Consider the following 19,789-nt stretch of genomic DNA (forward strand, 5'->3'; position numbering starts at 1 on the left):
TGACAGATAAAAGGCAAAGTCCTAGACACCATATATTTTAAAGTGCAAAGTCCTTTAAACTATTTGACATTTCTATACCTAAGCAGAGTATCTTGCAAAATAAGTTACATTACAGAAAGTACTCATTCTGTGATAAAGTACATATCCTCTTGCTTCACAATTCATTTAATTGAGAAAAAAATTAAGCATCATAAGGACTCAGAAAAAGTTTTGTATCTTAATGTTTATTCTACATATTAACCATCATCTTATGGTACGTACATGTTGTGCAGCACTCCAGCCAATATAAAAACATATGAGAGCGTATATTTATAGCCTTAAAATAAATTTCGTAATGTACAGCAAAGCAGAGTAAATAGGTGTTTAAAGAGACTTTCCACACCTAAGTAAAGGCCTTGGTACCATACCTTTGTAACAAGCCAGGGTAAGTGCACTCTCCTTAAACTCATTGGAATGTGTATTTATGCCAGCGCCATTTTCTAACAGCACTCTGGCCACTTCCACATGACCAGCACTTCCTGCTTCCATTAGAGGAGTGTGACCATTTTCATTATGGTCCTCAATACTAGCGCCCGATTCCAGCAGTACTTTCACAACATCAACGTAGCCTCCAGCACAGGCATATGTAAGAGCTGTATTGCCTAGAACCAGAGGAGAAAGATTTTAAAGACAGAACTCTAAATCTGACAGAATTTCTACATTGGGAACCTTATATTTCATTCATCTGATCACATTAATTGGGCTAACTACCTTCCTGAACGAGTTTTTTGTATTTTTTTTTTTTTTTTTAAAGTTTCAAACCAAGAAACTGTTTGAAAGGATGAAGGGAAAACAAGCAAGTAACTACACAAAGTAATTCACTGTTGACAAACCGAAAATCTAAATGTACCCGGTGACTGAAAATTCTCTTCCCATTTCTCTCTCTTGGTTAATCCCAACTTGCACGACAAAATCTCATCACCTTTCTTATTAAATCAGCAGGGATGTATTATAATGGCTAAAAGAAAACCTCAAAGCAAGGAGCAACACGAACTACTGCTTCTAAACCAGATCTAGAACACCTGTGAAGGGCTAGTTCACAAGGTCCACAGGCTTCACAAAGAAATGAAAAGAATTCCCATGGAAAAAAAAAAAAATCAAAAATCCATCTGAACAAAACAATCAATGAATCTGCCTTTATGAAAGGCTTCTCAAAAAAAAAAAAAAAAAAAGCCAGAGCAGTATTACTAACTTGGGACTGCTTAATTAAAAACAACTCCACATACCTGTCTTCTCATACCCTAATTTTCCTCATTATTTAGGATTAGTAATCAGTTATTCTGTCTGCTTCAAGGCTGCACAATAAAGATATCCAAAAGAAGACAGGGTACTAAAACACAACCTGCCAAGAAGATGGCACTAAAAAAGGCCCTCTTCACATTTACTGTATTCTCAGTTAACTAGACCTTCTGTCAGATAATTTTGTGTACATCAACTTCCAAACCGTGCTTAAAATACTGTGCCACAACAATTCACAAATCCCACATATCTAAAAGTCACTAACTTAATCCAATTACTAACAATCACTAACTTAATCCAAAACCAACTTATATTTTAAAACTACCTAAAAAGGATAAGTAAAGTAAGTTGTAAAACATTAAGGAAGAATTCTGTTTTTGTAAGTTGGCTCTCAACTGAGTGTCTTACAATTTTTTCAAATCAAGTTCTAGTATGCAGCAAATCTCAGCTTTCCAGTTGTTTTCAACAAGCTCCAACACCTATTTACCTGTTGATGACTGCGCGTTCACATCAGCACCATGAGCTAGCAGCAACTTGACAATTTTGACATGTCCGCCATTAGCAGCGGCCATTAAAGGTGTTATGTCTCCTTTAATACCTCGGTCCTCTACATTAGCATGCATTGCCAGAAGAACCTGTGAACAGAAGGATGATCAACAGCCTTGGGAAGTGACAAGGCTGAGTGTCACGACGACTAAAACGTTACACAACCCCCACACCTTCACAAAGAGTTTTATGCTAGAAACTTTGAAAAATAAGCACAAAATGCACCAGCAACGTGCAGCTGCGTGCAAGTCTTCACCTGTCAGTTTACTGACGTTTTCTACTGTCTTAACACTACCTTCAAGTACATAAGAAAAAAGCGTTAATTTAACACCTACTTATTTTTGTATAAGATGCACAAAACAGTTAAAAAAGAACCAACCTGTGCAAGCTCATAATATCCTGCTGAGCAGGCTAAACAAAGGAGGCTTTCCCCTTCTTCTGTGTGCTCGTTCACACTCCGTCCTTCAATTAGCAACTTCCGCACAGCATTTACATCTCCTTCTGAACAAGCCTCTGCCAAGCTGCGGCTAGTAAGATAGAAAGCATTGGCAAGTGAAAACAGACCGCACTTGAAACGCTTTCACTACGTGCAGAATAACAAGTCCAACATGCCAAAAGGATGGAGTTAACTAAAAAGAAAGCACAATCTAAAAAGTGTCAACTGTTAATTAAAGGTGGCATTAATCATGTTATTATTTTCCAATCATATAATTTAACGTGCAGTGCAGAATGATCACTTTGCTTATCAAGTTCTGCAACACATACAGGAGAAGCAGAGAACACGCTCAGAGAGGACATGATCATGGGCCTGATTTGCCCTCAACACATGCACTCAGTGTGACATAATATCAAAGTATGAAGCCTTTTTTCTCACTTTTCCTTTTGAAAGGCTACTCCTACAGTCCTAGAAACAAATCGCTGCTCATTTATATTACTAATCACTAAATAGCATGTCTCCATATATTCCCGTTTCGTAGCACCAGTTTGAGAAGGTTTAATGTAAGGTTCAAAGACATGATTTGAACAAAAGTTCAATAAAATAATACCCAACTGAGTACTATTTTTCAGTATTCCATTCCAAATCTACAAGCACCCAAAATCTTCTTTTATTCCAGGTGCTTGAGGACAGAGAAATCACCAGCCTTATCACGCTTCTTCCCAGCACTGTAACTATTAAACTAAAACAAATCACCCTTAAGAAAATGGTTTCACTTTTGCCACACAGGACAGAAGTTATGGAATTTTATAACAATTCAATGGTTTGCTTGTGGCCCTAACTCCATCCAGACAGAATTGGCAATGTTCTCCTGATTTGGTAAACCCTAAGAGAACTTCTGGTTCTCACATCACTTCTTCACTGCTAATTTTGTTTCGGTCAAAAAAGTGTTTACTGAATGCATATTCTCAATTACTCTGAAACAATGCATACAATGCATTTATTCTTACAAAGCAGAAACTTTTACAGTAAATTCAAGCCTGACAAATTTTCTCTCTCTTCTCCATGTAACTGTATCAGTAATAACAAATTCAAGTCTTTTTAATTTGGGTGACTTCATTTCACCCACCACTCTTTCATATCCTATCCATTTAACAAGTCCTATCAAAACAAAATTAACCATAAAGGGAATGGAAAAATAAGGTATTTCACTGAAAATTTTTGCAAGCCTCACTATTCAACATTAACAATTCTTAGAACACACAAAATCTGAAATGGTTACTCGTTTAAGCATGGACCAAATTACAACTGCTTCTCATAACCAGGACTCCTGTATCATCTGTGCCACCAGACCAAGTTTTTATAAATGGAAAAATATTTCTTAAATATATACTGCTCAACATATTTTCCACATTTTCTTCTACTTCCCATATCCCCTGTCTTAGCAACTTTGGTAACAGGGGCATGCAAAGAAGAGCATCAGACACAACAGCAAATTATTCTGCTCTTCTTCAAATGTCCCTGTCAGCGTACTATAACTCTTTCTTCTGAGTCACTTGGTATACAAATAATAAACTGCCAACTAGAAAAGGGGAATTCAGTAATTCCTACTAACAGTCTGATTCTTTTGTACTGAAACACAAATAGAGACTATAAGAGAGTCATCTTTTACTTCTCCCTCCAATGTTCAGCAACCCAGAATCCACTGAGTGCCACAGAGCTTCCCAAAAAGCAGAGAGGCTTGGCCACGCCTCTGTTCAAGGTCCTACCCAGATGACAACTTGCACAAGTTCCACTTGGACTTTCATCATTTTGCAGCCAGAAAGACACAAGGAAAAGCCCCACCATTAAGTAGCACACAACTACAGTATAAAGCATGGCTTACTTGTCCGTCTGCCCTGCATTTGCTGTGCTTTCTGCTCTCATCCGAGTAAGTGCAGCAGCAGCTTCATCCAACGCGCAACTGACCGAAGAAGTCAGTCTGCGAAGCACCTCAGGATCTGCGAATGCTTTACCATCAGCAGTCGATAGTTTACCTATTCCTTCCATGATGCCAATTTGCAACAAGTTGGTACACGTGCCAGGAAAGGAGGAAACAAAAAGAAGTTGAAACTGAGCCTTGACAGATTCCTTGACAGAAGCATTCTAAACATAACGAACTACAGCTTCCAAAACAGAAGGGATCAGCTGTTTACAATATTAATTTATGAGCTGCACTGAGACACGATGCACATGAATTAAACCCTTTAATCATCTAAAACACTGTTTTTCAACTAGCCATTATATGCAACATACATCCGTATTACAAAACAAAACCTCACTGAACAGTGTAGTTTTTGAGATAAGGCTACAAGTCTAAGGCTGGGTGCTAATTTTTTTCTGAGGTTTCTATAAATTCAAATTCAGAAGAATCCTATTAGAGCCACAATGTTCACATGAAATTAATTTTCAAAAATTCAGAACATTTTAATGAGTTCCTCAGTCATCCCTGACTTGTACAACATTGCCACATTCACACTGCTTTGCATTCTGCATCTGTATCGTCCTCATGTGGATTAGACTTACGAAAGCAGTTCCAGTATAGGCTCATGTGTTAGTGCATTGGGATTAAACCTGTATGGGACACGAGTACTTACCTGCAGCTTCAAGTAAAGCTTCTAATCTTGCCTGGGTTTCTGGATCTACGGTCCTCAGGTCAGCACCATCAGCAGTACTTGACAAAAGCAATTTGGAAGCTGTTTCCAACATAGGGTTTTCAAGATCATCCTGATCCAGGATAAATGATTCCACCTGAAAAATAACAGGTCTAATCTGAGAAGAATGTAACTGACCAACTTGTAATTAATACATAAAAAAATGAAGCTGCAATGCAGCGGGTTTTTTTTGTTAGTTTGCTTTATTTATTAATACTTTATTTACCAAACCACCCTCAGCTGACTTAAAATGGTAATATTTCTCCAGTGGAAGCAATGAGGTTTTCAAAAATCATATAAAAGGAACGTTCCTCTAAGAGATCCATAAATACACTATAAAGTTTACAAACTAACAACTGAACCATTTATTAGATTACCAAGCTCACGCTGAAACACCATTCCTCTCCAAAGCTCAACAGTCTCAAAAGTCCACTTCTTCCACAATCAAAAAATTCTACCTAAAATCTACCAGACATAAGATTGTCCAGCAAATAAACCACACATCAACTACCCATGCTTCATTAAAGACTCCAAACTTACAGTAAAAGCAGCTACTGTCTGTAGCACAGCAGTAATATATTTCCATATGGAGTACAGTTTATCAAGATAAAGTACAAATTATTTTATTCTTGAGAAAGATTTACGTCTGTCCGTAAAGTTTACAAGCAGTCTCATGAGCATCACAAGTTCAGATTCCTGCAGATAAATGCCCTAAGAACCTAAGGGCAGACAAACCAGAAGAACAACCAACTCATCTTAGGACTCTTGAAAGGTCTCCTCCTCTTCCCATCTTTTCTTGCATACAAGCAGAGAGCTTACATCACAGCTTTTCCTTCTAAAACTTGTCTTTACTTCCCCAGCACATTCAAAACTTTGTAGGAATGCTATTAGAATTCAGCTTGAAGACAGACACCTTGTTTGTTTAAGAAGCTAGCCTGAGAACTACTTGCAAAAATTACCTTATCACCTAATGGATACCATTAATAAACACTCATACATGCCACAGCATTCCAACTTGCAAACTGAAGGCAACCTCTAGTTTTCTCCCCAGCCTATGTCAGCCTTGCCAGGGCCCCTACCTGGTCACTGCCAGCTCCACTCCGCACATCCACTTGACCATTTTTAGGCCAGTTCATCTGAGGACTTGCTATTTATCTTTTTCCTGAAGACTAAGCCTGCTGCAGCGAGAGAAAGGAACTACTCCACCATTCAGGAGGAAAGAGACTGCACTGCCGGAAATGCAGATTACCGAGCAGCTGAAAGGCTTCTGGCTCTCTCAGCATCGGAAATGGAAATCAAAACCAACCCTACATCAACTAACTGATAAACCTCACCTGAGCAAAGTATTTAGTGGGTCATGCTTCTTCCTAACAAGATACAAGTACTTGCTAAGCAATAAGTCCAAATACAAAAACATCCTCATGAAACTCACATCTCTTCCTGACATTGGATTTTTTGTGCAGTTTGTTTCCAACGGAAAAATCTTCCCATTTTCCTTCTCCCTAATAACGTGAGCACTGTGTGATAAAAACAAGTAGCTTCACCTACAGCATACTAGGAAAAAGGTGAGAAAAAGCAATCTATCTACAAACAACACAGTACCATTAAAACCACAAGTCATCAGGAGAAAATGTAAAACATTTTGGATAAGAGTCATATAACGTGCCCTCACTTAAACACTGTTTCAGAATAACGTCACAAGAAATGAAATGTATTAACAGCTTATTTTAGACTATTTTGCAACATTAAATATAGCTGGATTTCCTTTCCTAAGAGATTCATCTTCAACCTATGATTGCAGAACTTTCCAGCAGGCTAGCAGTTATACCTCTCTCTCTAGTTACCCTTTCTCTTAAGAGAGTTTCATTAGCTCTACAGATTTGTTTCTCAGCCTGTTCAGCATGACACCACATCCAATGCACGAAGACAGTGGTAAAGGTTTTTCTAATAGTGGTGAATAAGTCTGCGCTTTGGTAGGTGAAAATTGTTTTTGTTTTTTTTTTTTTTTCCCAGAAAATACCACCTTCTCTGCAGATGCAAGAAACTGAAGAAAGCATTTCTATTTACTAGACTGAGTAAACAGACTCTTCCTTGAACAGTCTCCAGATGTATATTATTTCCCTTAACTAAAAACGTGTGGAAGAGTACACGCATGCTCCACCTCACATATCAGAACAATCAGTCTGGGTTCTCAGTCGGCACTTCTCTGATCACACAATACTCTGACATAACCCAATTGTTCGGACAGCCCCCAGCACAAAGCCTTTTACAAGATTTCTCCTTCTCTCTCACCCGGCAATAAAACCCCATGTTCTGTAATTGTTTATCTTTGCTTTGCCCACAATGATTTCTAGGGAAGTTAATGCTAATACCAATCAAAAGAGATGCTGGGGGGGAGGCAGTGGAAATTACCAAGTTTTGACTGCTTCTTTACTAAACAGACTCATTTTGATGCATGAAATACAAAAAGAAATTTTAAAAGGGCCCGAGAACTGCGGTTAGTTGGTGCATTAATCCAAACCTTAAAGAAGTTCCACACTACAAGTGCCCCAGCACATGTCCCAACTATTATTTTTGTAAGCAGACAGCAATCCTTCTAAGTATTCCAAGTATTGAGATACTAGACCCAGCTGCAACTTTCAACACTATGCTTTTATCATCTCTACCTAGAGGTGACAAAGCTCCACAATATCAAAGCTGAGGGCTGCCCACACACTCCCAAGCCTCCTTCACAAGCCCTCATCTCTGTGTACAGAGCTTCTGTTTTCCAAAACATAGACTCAAAATCCTATCTACTCATTCATCCTCTCATTTTGGAATGACCGCTAGCAAGGAAAACAAAAGGAGCTAAGTAGGAAAGATAGCATAGGATTTCTTTGTTACCAGTCTCAAGAGCTTTACATTTCTACAGGAAGTGTATTTTATGAGCAGGGAAACAGCTTTGCTTTCATGAAAACAGCACTTTCAGTACTGTTCTACCATCTGACACATACAAATATCTCAACTAGACAAAAGCCGATCCACAGCACACGATCTTGTGCACGTATGCTCAAGAAAGCTGTTAAGTATTTCAGCAATTCCATATTTTGACTGCAAACTGCCAGATGCTGAAAGTGGATTTCACTGTGCAATAGCAGATCCCCTGGAGACACAATTCAGCTCCTCACCATCTCTCCTGTGCAAATAATACATATGTAGAGCCCGCCATGTTGATACCCCACCTTGGTTCCCCTATATGAGTATCTTCCGAGTCAAGACATGCCTCCATACGGCCTCACACAGCTGCAACGAAGTGCCAAACTTATCCTGCAGCTTCCCTCCAAACAGAGCCTTTTACACAAAAATTGACCAGCAGCCAGGACTCATTTTAACACCTTCCTAATTTCATGTCAAGCCAGGTAGAAAGGAGGATGGAATACCAATCTCACCTATGTCACTCATTGCCCATGCTGTCGAGATAGAAATCCACTACTCAACAACAAACTAAGTCCTCAAAAACTACATCAACTAAATATAAAGCTGATGGTCTTACTTTAATGCCAAAGTCAATACGTTATATCCAAACTAACATCATAAGCCTAAAGTGACAGCAACTTCAAACTTACTTTCAGCAGAAGTGCCTGCCACACGTGGCTAACTTGGTATGAGAATTCTTCATGTAAATAAACACATAGAAACCAGTATCACCATCCAAGTACAGCACCGTTGAAATCTGATCAGACTGTACAACTTCACTGCCAAGAAATTTTGATCTTGCTTGATGCGGTGCAATGAAAGACCCACAAGATCAGAGCTAAGCCTTTTTGTTACACTAGTGGCCTTGGTACATTTAAAGTGTCTCTTACATGTCTGCCTTCATGCACCTCTAACGCTTGCAGCATTCTAACTTCCAACTCATAATGCCACTACCTCTAAGCTGGGATGCTCTATGGTGCTTTATAACAGCAGACATCAAAAGAGATACTTGAAATTTTGTTTATGAACAGTGGTAGAAAACAGCTCAACAATCCCCACCTATTAAAGTCCTTAGCGCTGAATATCAGAAGACTATTATTTATCCATCTAATCACTACATGGCTGCCGTGAATAGCTCTGCTCGTTAGTCCATAGAGCATCTCTGGCATTTATCACTGTTTTAAAGACTTTCCCCTGGATCACAGCTGTCTCAAGGACAACCCAGAGGAATTAAAGTTCTAACTAGTCGTTTTCTCAGCCCTACATCATGTTACACAGCTATGAGACTTTAAGGGCCCAAGAAGTGCATTTTGCAGATTCCATTCCACTGCCCTTCTCTCTAAGGACACCCTGTAAGTACTCTGTACTTACTATTTCCAGCATTTTGAAAGAAATTAACACAACAAGCATTTAAAACACTATTCTCCACGTAAATTACAAAAACCAGCATCACACTACGTAACATATGCTATCCAAAAGCTGATGCAGAGATAGAAGGCAGCAAGCAGTTGCTACAGCCTGCATGCATTTAAGCACACAGTCATCAACCCAGTCAAAATACTAAAAAGCATAAAGCCGTGCTTAGGCCAAACATCAGCACCACCATCTTGGAAAAAATGCACATTCCTAGATTTTTTTTTAGACAGCACTTAGAGTCTGAAACCACACAATACAATATTCCCCTCTTACATGCAGACATGCTCAAAATAGTAGTAAACATTTTATACAAAAACATGTTTCAAGTAGCAGAGTGAAATCCAGTTTCACTGTCTAGCAGTCAGGGTGCTAGCAGCAGACTTAGAAAGCTGTGAACGAGCAAGCTGCAGTCATTAACATAACAGGATGAAACATTTTTAAGCTTCACTATTCAAGCTTCATAAATAACATCATCTGAAACCTGTTTTGGATGAACCCAGCTAGCCCAGACAAGTACTTCAAGAGACCTCAAAACACCTCATCTGACAAAATATTCTCTTTGTGGGCATTTTACTTCTCCTTAGGGGTGGAAGGTAGCCCCTGTTTTCTAGAGCCTTACAATTTAAAAGCCAACTTACTTTGCAACTGCTGACAGATCACTCCTACGCTTTTTGTCTTCTATTAGGCATGGATTCCTGATTTGATATTTGCTAAATTTTTGCCTTGGCAGTGGAGCCTTTGGTGTTTGACATGCAGAGGCTGCCAAGGGCTCCTCAGAGAACAAGGAGTATGAGGGCTCTCTGAAGTACGCAGCACACAAAGAACAGCCAGCTATTACTGCCATGCAGCAAACCGCAGCACCTGAAACTGACCTGAATATAGAGGTTGTTTTTATTATTTCTTAGTTACCTAAAGGCTAACTGCCAATTTCCAAGAGCTGCAAAAATTGATCTTTCACAGCTGTAAAATTTTTGGAGGGCAGTACAAGGGTTTTAGAGATAACATGACATTTAACACAGATTTACAGGCCCACAAGGTATTGCAACGCCATCTTCAGACTGAAACTACAATCATCACCAGCTCTGTCAATAGAATTTTGTCCCACTTTGAGAAGTTACCAGCAAGGAAATTTCAGATTCTTTATGCTCTCAGCTAAAGTGATGCTCCTTCAATGCATGGCCCTGATTCACATGAGGAACGCCCAGCAAAACAGCAGAGCTTGACCCACCAGCTTCCTGCTGCACTCCAGCAACTCAGATCCAAGTTAATCTCAGCTTTCGCTACAGAACAGTTTTAGCTCCCACACCTCCAAGGGTGACGAGCTAATTATTTCTATCCCTGTCCTTCACCTTTCTAAGACCACAGATTGTTTTTTTACAGCCACTGACATTTACTTATTCAGAGCTGGACCCAGAGCCCTTCCCTCCTGCAAGCCCAACAAGCAGGGCGGACCAAGCAGAAAGGGGGCACACACAGCTAGTGTGAAGACAAACACTTTCCTCAAGATGACAAGCTTACACAATTCTGCAGTCCAGGATCAGGAGCCCTGCCAGGATCTTCACGTGCCTGTGCTTTTATCAAAAACGGCTCCTTAGTATTTTTAGCTGCTGAACAGCTCTCCACTGAGCATCTGTTGATCACTTCCCACAGCCTTGGGGATTACTGTCAAATCATTCAAAGTTACTGCACAGGAAAAAAAATAAACACATTCACACATCCACATGTCCTTCATACAACTTTAGCAAGTATCCCTTTAAAATTAGAAATACTTTCTACCACTCACTTATGGATATGCCCTACAAATCCATCATATGCAGACAAGCACCTTTAATAGTATCACCTTGCAACTGATATGAGTGAGAGGAATTGAAACAATACTCTTAATGCAACAACGAAGACCAATTTTGATTAATAATTCGTGCAGTTTTATTTCCACATTACTCCTAGGTATTTTTGACATGTTTTGCATCTTAGGCATTCAGTGGTCAAAGGATTCATAAGGGAAAAAGATGAATGAATACACATGTATTGCATAGCAATATTCAACTAAGACATAGGAAAATCCAGCCATCTACTTGTGGCATTAATTTCTTACTTAGGCATCCAAAATCTACCATGCAAACAAACAATCCAAGAACTCCGCTAGATATGATTCAGAATTCCATCCTCTTTTTAACTTCAATGGGCTATCCAAGCCTTTACACCCAGCTTTCAATTAAGCACGTGAACAAACAGCCTGGAGTTTATCAGTAGAAGCTCATTATTCCTAATGTACTCCATAATGCCCACACACTGTCCACACTGCACTTTTTGTGAGTCTTAATTGCAAACTTAGTGAGAGCTTAGTTTTCTTCAGATCCTCACGTGGCCCATGGCAAAGTAGTAACTGCACACACCTCCTACCTCTCATCCTGCTGCCCTTCAGCCCTCAGAACATGACTTACACTTTCAACATATATTAACCCATCCCAACTGAAAGGCAACTTATTGAAAAAAAACTTACACTGGTTTGAAATCCTAAGGCAAAGCAATCAACTTAGCATACCCCCCAAAATGAAACTGTGGCCATGGATTTTGACTTGATAAAACTAAACATTAAGGCCAAAAAAACCTGCATTGTTTTACCTTTTCAGCTAAGGCCATCTTTTCAGTTGTAATTATTGCTTAGGTCTGAAGCCATCTGAAAATAAAATACTCTTATGCTATCAATACCGCATCATAGTAAAAAAGCTCCAATTAAAACCTGAGAACAAGCATTTGACAGAGACTGTTATTTTTGTGGGGTCAAAACAAATCACCATCACTTAACATGGATGACACAGCTCTGAGGCAGAAGTGATGATCTACTAGGTATTTACAAGAGATACTATTTTTCTTAGATAAAAATCAAAGTGCTTGTTACTGAAAAGGCCAAGTGAACCACACTACCCTGACCACTTGATTTCCATCTCAAGGTTTTTGTGTTTTTCTTCATATCTATTCTGAACCAGAAGCACGTTGTCATATGATTCTTTCTTAGCCTACCCCAATACTACAGCAGCACTGCCAGTGTACACAAAGCCTTAGAGCAGCATTTCTTTCCCGTGAAATGAGGACTGCTTCCCTTTATCTGGGATGGATGATTAGATCTCCTGTCTAACATGCCATGACCCCCCCAAAATCAAAACGCCTTGTTCAGCAGAAATCTGAAGTCTAGCAGCGGGAATGTCTTTTCATTGTCTTCTTTTATATTTCCATCAACTGTACACTCCAGTCCTCTCGCCGCTGCTGTAGAGAAGCGGGGGGAGGGAACGACAAGATTAACAGCCCGTGCTGCTGAAATGGCATAACACTGTCCTCATGACTGGCACCAACAGAGTTTCTGCTGCAGGGACACCTGCATTATTACTGCAGTGTTTCTGATGATGAGACAGGTGCTGATGTATTCGCAGAATTCCCTCCCCCCCTCTGTAGCTGATCCTCAGACAAACAACAATAAAGAGAGAGGCAGACTGGAACACACAGCTACAAGAAAGCTGTTCCTGTGGAACTACCAAGAAAAAGAGACCTTTAGTTTAATATTTTATTTTCCATTTCAGTTCTTTCCAAACATTTGGCATACATCCACATTAAGCAAATTTACGTGTTAACTGCTGCTCAGCTGCAATTCTGCGCACAAGAAAGAATTCATGCCAACAGAAAAACACCACCACCTCAACTCATCATCTTAGTAAATTCACTGCTACAGTTCCACTTTATTTAGGGGTGGGGAAAGGAGAAAGGCCGCAAGAACTGCAAGTTAAGCCTCTGGCATGATGTCACAGCATGATGTCATAGACAGAAAGCATCTGCAAAAACTTCCTCTAAAAATGTTCCTTCATGCTTCTGGAAGCCTGGCTTCAAACAAAACCCACCTGGATGCTGTACAAAGCTGACGAGTTCCTTCTCCATTTGAACACAGGAATACACATCCAATCCCTCCTCCTGCCCCAAACCCCACAAAGCTGAACGTAAACATTTAATATCAACCACTCCTTTTGGCCTGTGCTAGTGAAGAACTCACCAAGCAAAACTTCCCTGACAGTATAAGAGCAAAATTCACTTAACAAACTGCTCATATCTGCTAGACCAAACCAGAAACATTGTAGCCTAAAACAGAAGCACTGACATAAATATATCTTCAACAAAGGCTGCTCCCATACTGTTGCAAAGCCACTGTAGAACCAGTTTTCTGCAAAATATCCCTGCCAACAGAGAAATACTGCAACAGAGAGCTTGACAGAAGTCAGTTTTTGTGGCCCATAGCAAGCAACCTGTCACTTCTTCCCAAGCTATAAACTATCAATCAGAAACAAAGAAGGGGTGTAGGTAACCACAATGTGAGGAGATAAACAACAAAACCTATCACACAGAATGGCCAGGATTGGAAGGGACATCAAGCATCATGAATCTCCAACCCCCCTGCCACATGAGGGCCACCAACCTCCCCATTTAATACTAAACCAGGCTGCCCAGGGCCCCATCCAATCTGGCCTTGAACACCTCCAGAGACGGGGCATCCACAACCTCTCTGGGCAGCCTGTTCCAGCACCTCACCACTCTCTCTGTAAAGAACTTCCCCCTGACATCCAACCTAAATCTTCCCTCCCTCAACTTAAAACCATTTCCCCTCGTCCTGCTGTTATCAACCCTTTCAAAGAGTTGATTTCGCTCCTCTTTGTAGGCTCCCTTTAGGTACTGAAAGGTTACAATGAGGTCATCTCACAGCCTTCTTTTCCCCAGTCTGAACAAGCCCAGCTCCCTCAGCCTCTCTTCATAAGGGAGGTGCTCCAGTCCCCTGATCATCTTCATGGCCCTCCTCTGGACCCTCTCCAACAGCTCCCTGTCTTTCTTGTACTGGGGGCTCCAGACCTGGACACAGTACTCCAGATAGGGCCTCCTTGTCCCCACCTGGACACCCCTCTTCTGATGGAGCCCAGTAGCAACCCTCTCCAATTGTTGCTCCAAAGCCCAATTACGCATTCATAGTTCAACAACTGCAGCCCCCTAAGACTCTCTCTCAAATACCTGATGTAAGCATCACTTAAGCTACTTAACAAGTTACTTATAGGGCTGCACAACCCCAAGCTTAGCCATTATAGCTGTAAAAAAGCTCAGAGGACGTGTTACATTGCCTCTAACCACCCAGCCATTTCTGCAGGCAGGCAGGCAGGCAGTGTCACAGGCAGTGACAAAGAAGCCTTCTGCAGCACATAATCAGCCGGCTGGAGCTCTCACTGTGCCAAAGGACAGCTCAAGGTCTCCACCTCCACAGATCAGCCTGTGCTTCCAGCACGCCCTCACCACCATGGACTCAGACTGACCCACAATCCTGCCACAGCGAGCTCTGATCTATCAGTCAGTCAAACACACACAGGGAACGTAAGCACAGAACAACTTAGCTGCGTGAAAGTGCTTTCAGTTTTTTCATTCATTATACAAAAATTTGCCAATACATTAAGCATGGCTCTGCTCTGAAGAGATTTTGGACATCTACCTGAAGAGCACCTCAATTCATAGTGACACATCTCCAAGCAGCTGCCTTACTGACAAAGGCCTAGGGATGTAGCAGCACACTGCAGAACTGCCATTCTTTGCCACCTGATTTTCAAGGCACTAATTATTTTCTTAAGCCTTGCTTAAGGAAGGAGAGCTTACAAGAAACAGAAAATCCTGTGGGAAAGACTGGTCATTTCTTCTCCACTGGACTCACCTTTTGCCTTAATTGCACACCACAAGGCTAGATTTAATGGATGCCTTCTCAACACAAGCATTTCCAACCCCAAAACAAATCTCCCTGCTACACAGATCACGCAACCACTCGTTTATAACCTTCACACATCTTCTTTTAAAACGACACCTGAGGAAGAGGAGAAAACAAAAACTGTGAGCTACCAGAAGCATAAATGCATTGTTTCAGTTCTGTTAGCTCTGTCAAAGCCAAGCTTGAAATCCCAATCGCCATTTATTGTTATCACCAGTTAACTTCAGGGGGCTTGCCAGCATGTTTGTCACCTGCAGAGTATTCAAGGAGAAGCATCTTGAGCTTTCTTTTCACAGCTCGGTAAGCAGCCATTTCTCTGCCACTCTCTCAGGCTTTGCTAGAACAGATCAAGACCTTTTACTAATCCTCTGAGAAGGGAGTTTAGAGCAGCTTACCACAACTAAAGGTGGCCCAGCTTCTCACAAGTGCTTTTACTGGCCCAAAGCGCTCTGCTGTGGTTTCAGTCCAGAACTGTGCACACCCATTCATTTCCAACTGAAGAAGTTGTTTTCCTAAGGATTTTAGATCAGCACAGCTGAACAATGGAAGCACGACATCATAACTTTTATGTAGACAAAGCCAGCAGAAATGAAGCTGTATGTAGGAACAGCACTGCGCGGCCTCGCCTTCACCCAGATTTCCTAACAGCATAGTTTAAAGCCAATAGCACTTCCCTCAGATTTGAGCACACACTTATTTCTTGCAACGAGGCCTCAGATGACCCAAAACAGCTCCTCTGTAGTCTATGCCAAGGAAGCTGCTGAACTTAGCAAATTATCCAGATTCAGAGGAGAAAGAGGACAGGCATTTATTCATATCAATCAGAGATGAGACCACTCTTGATACACACAATTTTAAGAATATAATCTTACGTACATTCAAAACAGCTTCCAGAAATCAAGCCTCCATTAACACATCTATCTGGTGAGTTTTCACTACCAGCAAACCACACTCACAAGGTTCAGAAGAGGGAGAACACCGACTTCCCCAGCCTCCGCAATGAAATGCTGTAGATCTCCTGTGCTAAATCTGCCAGAAAGCATTTCTCAGTCGGCACAACTTTCAACAATTAGCCTCGTCAACTTGGCTTCTCTACTCCCTGTATGTGAGAGCAACTACACGGGTGCTGCACAATTCCCTCCAGGAGCTACTCCTTCTGCTCCTTAACTGTTGTCAAGTGCCTTGCTTCCTGCTTATTTCTCAATTCCAATCGTAATGCAAAACAGAGGGCAGTTCACATGATCATTTATGCCACAGTACCTCATAACACAAACATAACACAAACTACTCTGTGGTGTGGGCCAAAGTGTACAACGCAGAAAGACCTCCATTCCCTGAAATTCCTGATGCGCAGATAAGCCATTAAGGCAACAGCATTTTGCCTCGACAAAACGAAAAGGCAAGTGACTCTGCTTGTCCACATATTTTCCTCTCCACACACAGATACGGAGACATATAGATTGATCAAATCACAGAACAAGAGAAATTACAAGAGCAGAAATTAAACAGCTCTTACTATGTCACAATAAGTCATAGTTACTCTCAGGACTAAATCTCAGAACTCCTGTTACCTAACGTACTGCTCTACTAACACTATATCCTTATAAAACTCCCTCCCACCATTAAGCATCCCATGCAGTGACTCCATGTTGTGCAATGAGAGTTTCTGACTGCTGCAGAAATGCATGGTTGAGGCCGTACATATCCACACACCTGGGCTCCCTGCTACAGCGATGATGGATAGATACAATACATTCCTCTCACAGGAAAAAGAACCTGTTTTGGGAAAGCAGAGATCTATCAGAGTGCATATTCCAACAACTGCACATCAGGCACTGGGCCCACAGACACAAGAAGGTCACAGAAGTTGATTCTGTCCCTCACTGTGGCTAACATAAAACACAGTGAACAAATGAACTGAACTGCCTAACACCAGTTGTTTCTGTTTCAGAAACAGTTTTAAACTGCCGATGTGTTTCCTTAAACAAAACTGGCAAGAAATCGTTGCCATCCAGAAGTACTTTCCATTGGTTATTCTTCAGAGTAGCACTCCACAAAGATGAAGCAGCAGCAGGGAACAAGGATATGTGGAAGAGGGACAGAAGTGCATAAACAGCTCTTCTGACTCAGTCAAACTCAGAATTCCCTTTGGCATGAATGAAACTCATGCGTGCATGTTCTTACCCACAGCAACAGAACGTCCTGAGTTGAAAAGGACCACAGCAATCATCTAGTTTCAACCCCCCTGCTGTGTGCAGGGTTGCCACCACCAGACCAGGCTGCGCAGAGCTACATCCAGCCTGGCCTTTAATGCCTCCAGGGATGGGGCATCCACAACCTCCTTGAGCAACCTGTTCCAGTGCTTCACCATCCTCTGTGTGAAAAACTTCCTCCTAATATCTAACCTAAACCTTCCCTGTCTCAGTTAAAACCATTCCCTCTTGTCCTGTCACCATCCACCCATGTAAACAGCCCTCCTGTTTATATGCTTCCTTCAAGTATTGGAAGGCATGGATCTAAAAGAGTACAAGAACACTAGAACAATTTTCTTCAAGCAATGTAATGTGTAGCCCAGCTTAGCCACAGCTTTTCTTTAGCTTGATCAAAGTGATTAAAGCAGTATGCTGCGCTGCATAATACAAGACACCTACAAAACTTCTCCTCGCAGTCTTAGGATGTAGCAATATGCTATCCCTTGAAGTAAAAACAAGAACAAACTGCATATATGCTCCACAATTCATGTTTCCTCATGATAGATGGCAGCCCTTTAAAAGAAAGCCGCCTTACGCTGAATTAGTAATACAAGACAACATATACTTAGAAATAAGAAAAAGTATACTGGAAGGAAGATACTTACTAGAAGGACAAATCTCTCAAACATATCTCTATTCATAAAAAGATTACGGCTTAACCAATAGTCTCAATTTGTTTCCAGCATCTCAATGTTAAAGCACAAATGCTATTCCATGTGCACCTGCAGACTCAGGTACTATTTCCTTCCATCAACTTCCAAGCTAGAGAACAGTCAAGAGATAAACCAGGCTGCCATTGCTTAAAAACTGCACCATCACAGCAATGCTGAAAACGATTCTACAGAATGGCCCCTTAAGAAGCAGGCTTTATTTCAGCTGAGATTAGTCAAAAGGGCTCATCCTAAGCAATTTAAATAATGTATAAACAAGCTACACCAATTTTTTTCCTGTAAAAATGACAATAACAAACTTGCTGGTGTGCACTGCCTCAAGAAATTGTGTGGTCTGCATCCTATTTAATACATCGTCTTCAGGGATAGGAAACTAGACAGCAGAGTTCCTTTGAAAACATCTACTTTTCTGCCTGTAGTTAACCTGCTGAAGTCTCCATTCTACATCCATATGAGGAAGGGCAGCCACATCAAACTATCACATGAAGAATTTATGAAAATAACCAAATATATTTTGGGAAGATAGGACTCATGACATCAAGAGCTTTGACATTACTTCAGGTTGCTCCAGTTTTGCTAGTTGGTATTCACTTTTGTCTTATAAATAGAGGAACAGTAGTGCAGCTGTCCTGAAACAACTGACTGCATTGGAAGACAAAAATGAAGACCAAAAAACTCCCCAAAGCATCAAACGTAACGCTGATTTCCTTTACTTCCCATTGGTTTAAAAAAAAAAAAAAAAAAGCCACTTTTCTGCATTTACAATTGAGCCTTTTGTTCAAAAAGGGAGTTGGTATGGCCTTGTTTGCCACTCTTCTGGAGAGAGGATGAAGTTACAGTAGGAAACCGCTTAGTCCAGTGTCTGATCAGAATTCTTATAGTTACCCACCTGGGGAACTGCGCACAGCAGAAATCATTTTGAGTAGCATCAACTGATTTGCTTAAAATTCTCTCTCACAGGCTTGATAGCCACTGATTTTTTCCCCCACAATACAAAGCATTATTAAGCATACCTAACAAATAGAGGACGGTTGGTTTGCTGTATTTAGCACACTCAACTGAAAGCATCACCACACTGAACAGATCAGAACAGAGTTGTTTTTTGCTTTCTTTTTTTTTTTTTTAACATATGGTAAACTAATCAACTTGCAAAGGAAAACAAGAGAAGCATAACTACTTGACCAAATCCAAATATATCAGTTTTTTTCTTCTTCTGAAAAGGAGATGGTCTAAAAATTGAGGCTTAAGAGTAGAACAAAGACAGCAACTTTAAGGGGATCTCTTTCCTCCTACCATTTCCTCCAGTACCCCAGACAGAAAAATCACACGTGAAATTCCCTCAAGTCACTATTGCCATTTTGATTTCTACTCTTTTGGCTTCTGACCACATCTGTTCTAATTGCGCCTGAAGACATCCTAGCTTATTTTTCTATGTTAATACGAATACAGTTCCAACAACAGCTTCTCAGTAGGACATGTTGCAACAGGAATCAAGTTTCTGCTCCTTCTTTTCATCACTTTCAGCTATATTCATATCACAAATAAAACTGCCAGTACAAAGTTGCTTTTCAGATTACAAATCTGTCCGCAGTGGGGGACAGGAACAACATCTTTATTCCTAAAACAGCATTTCAGATGTTTAAGTCTGTCACCCAGTAACATGAATGTTGCTATTAAGTGAATTAACAGACAAAACTCTGCAAGAACTGTGCAGCATAGAAAGTAATAGCCACTGACAGAAATCAATGCTTATGCAAGTC

At 40.7% G+C, this 19,789-nt stretch overlaps 1 protein-coding gene across 6 annotated transcripts in view; it reads right to left on the bottom strand.

Annotated features, from left to right (window-relative positions):
• The window catches only part of ANKRD17 (ankyrin repeat domain 17), an 81,562-nt gene that overhangs the window by 39,065 nt on the left and 22,708 nt on the right, over nucleotides 1–19,789 (bottom strand). For all 6 annotated transcript variants that reach the window (XM_085222700.1, XM_085222699.1, XM_085222704.1 and 3 more), the window contains exons 2-6: nucleotides 4,897–5,050; nucleotides 4,146–4,302; nucleotides 2,204–2,351; nucleotides 1,766–1,913; nucleotides 408–641 (exon numbers count right to left, since the gene is read on the bottom strand). In XM_085222700.1, the coding sequence (XP_085078826.1) occupies nucleotides 408–641; nucleotides 1,766–1,913; nucleotides 2,204–2,351; nucleotides 4,146–4,302; nucleotides 4,897–5,050 (841 nt within the window). The remainder of the gene's footprint in view (nucleotides 1–407; nucleotides 642–1,765; nucleotides 1,914–2,203; nucleotides 2,352–4,145; nucleotides 4,303–4,896; nucleotides 5,051–19,789) is intronic.

Source organism: Meleagris gallopavo, chromosome 4 (genome assembly GCF_905368555.1).
Source record: "Meleagris gallopavo chromosome 4, MGAL_WU_HG_1.1, whole genome shotgun sequence".
Lineage (NCBI taxonomy): Eukaryota > Metazoa > Chordata > Aves > Galliformes > Phasianidae > Meleagris > Meleagris gallopavo.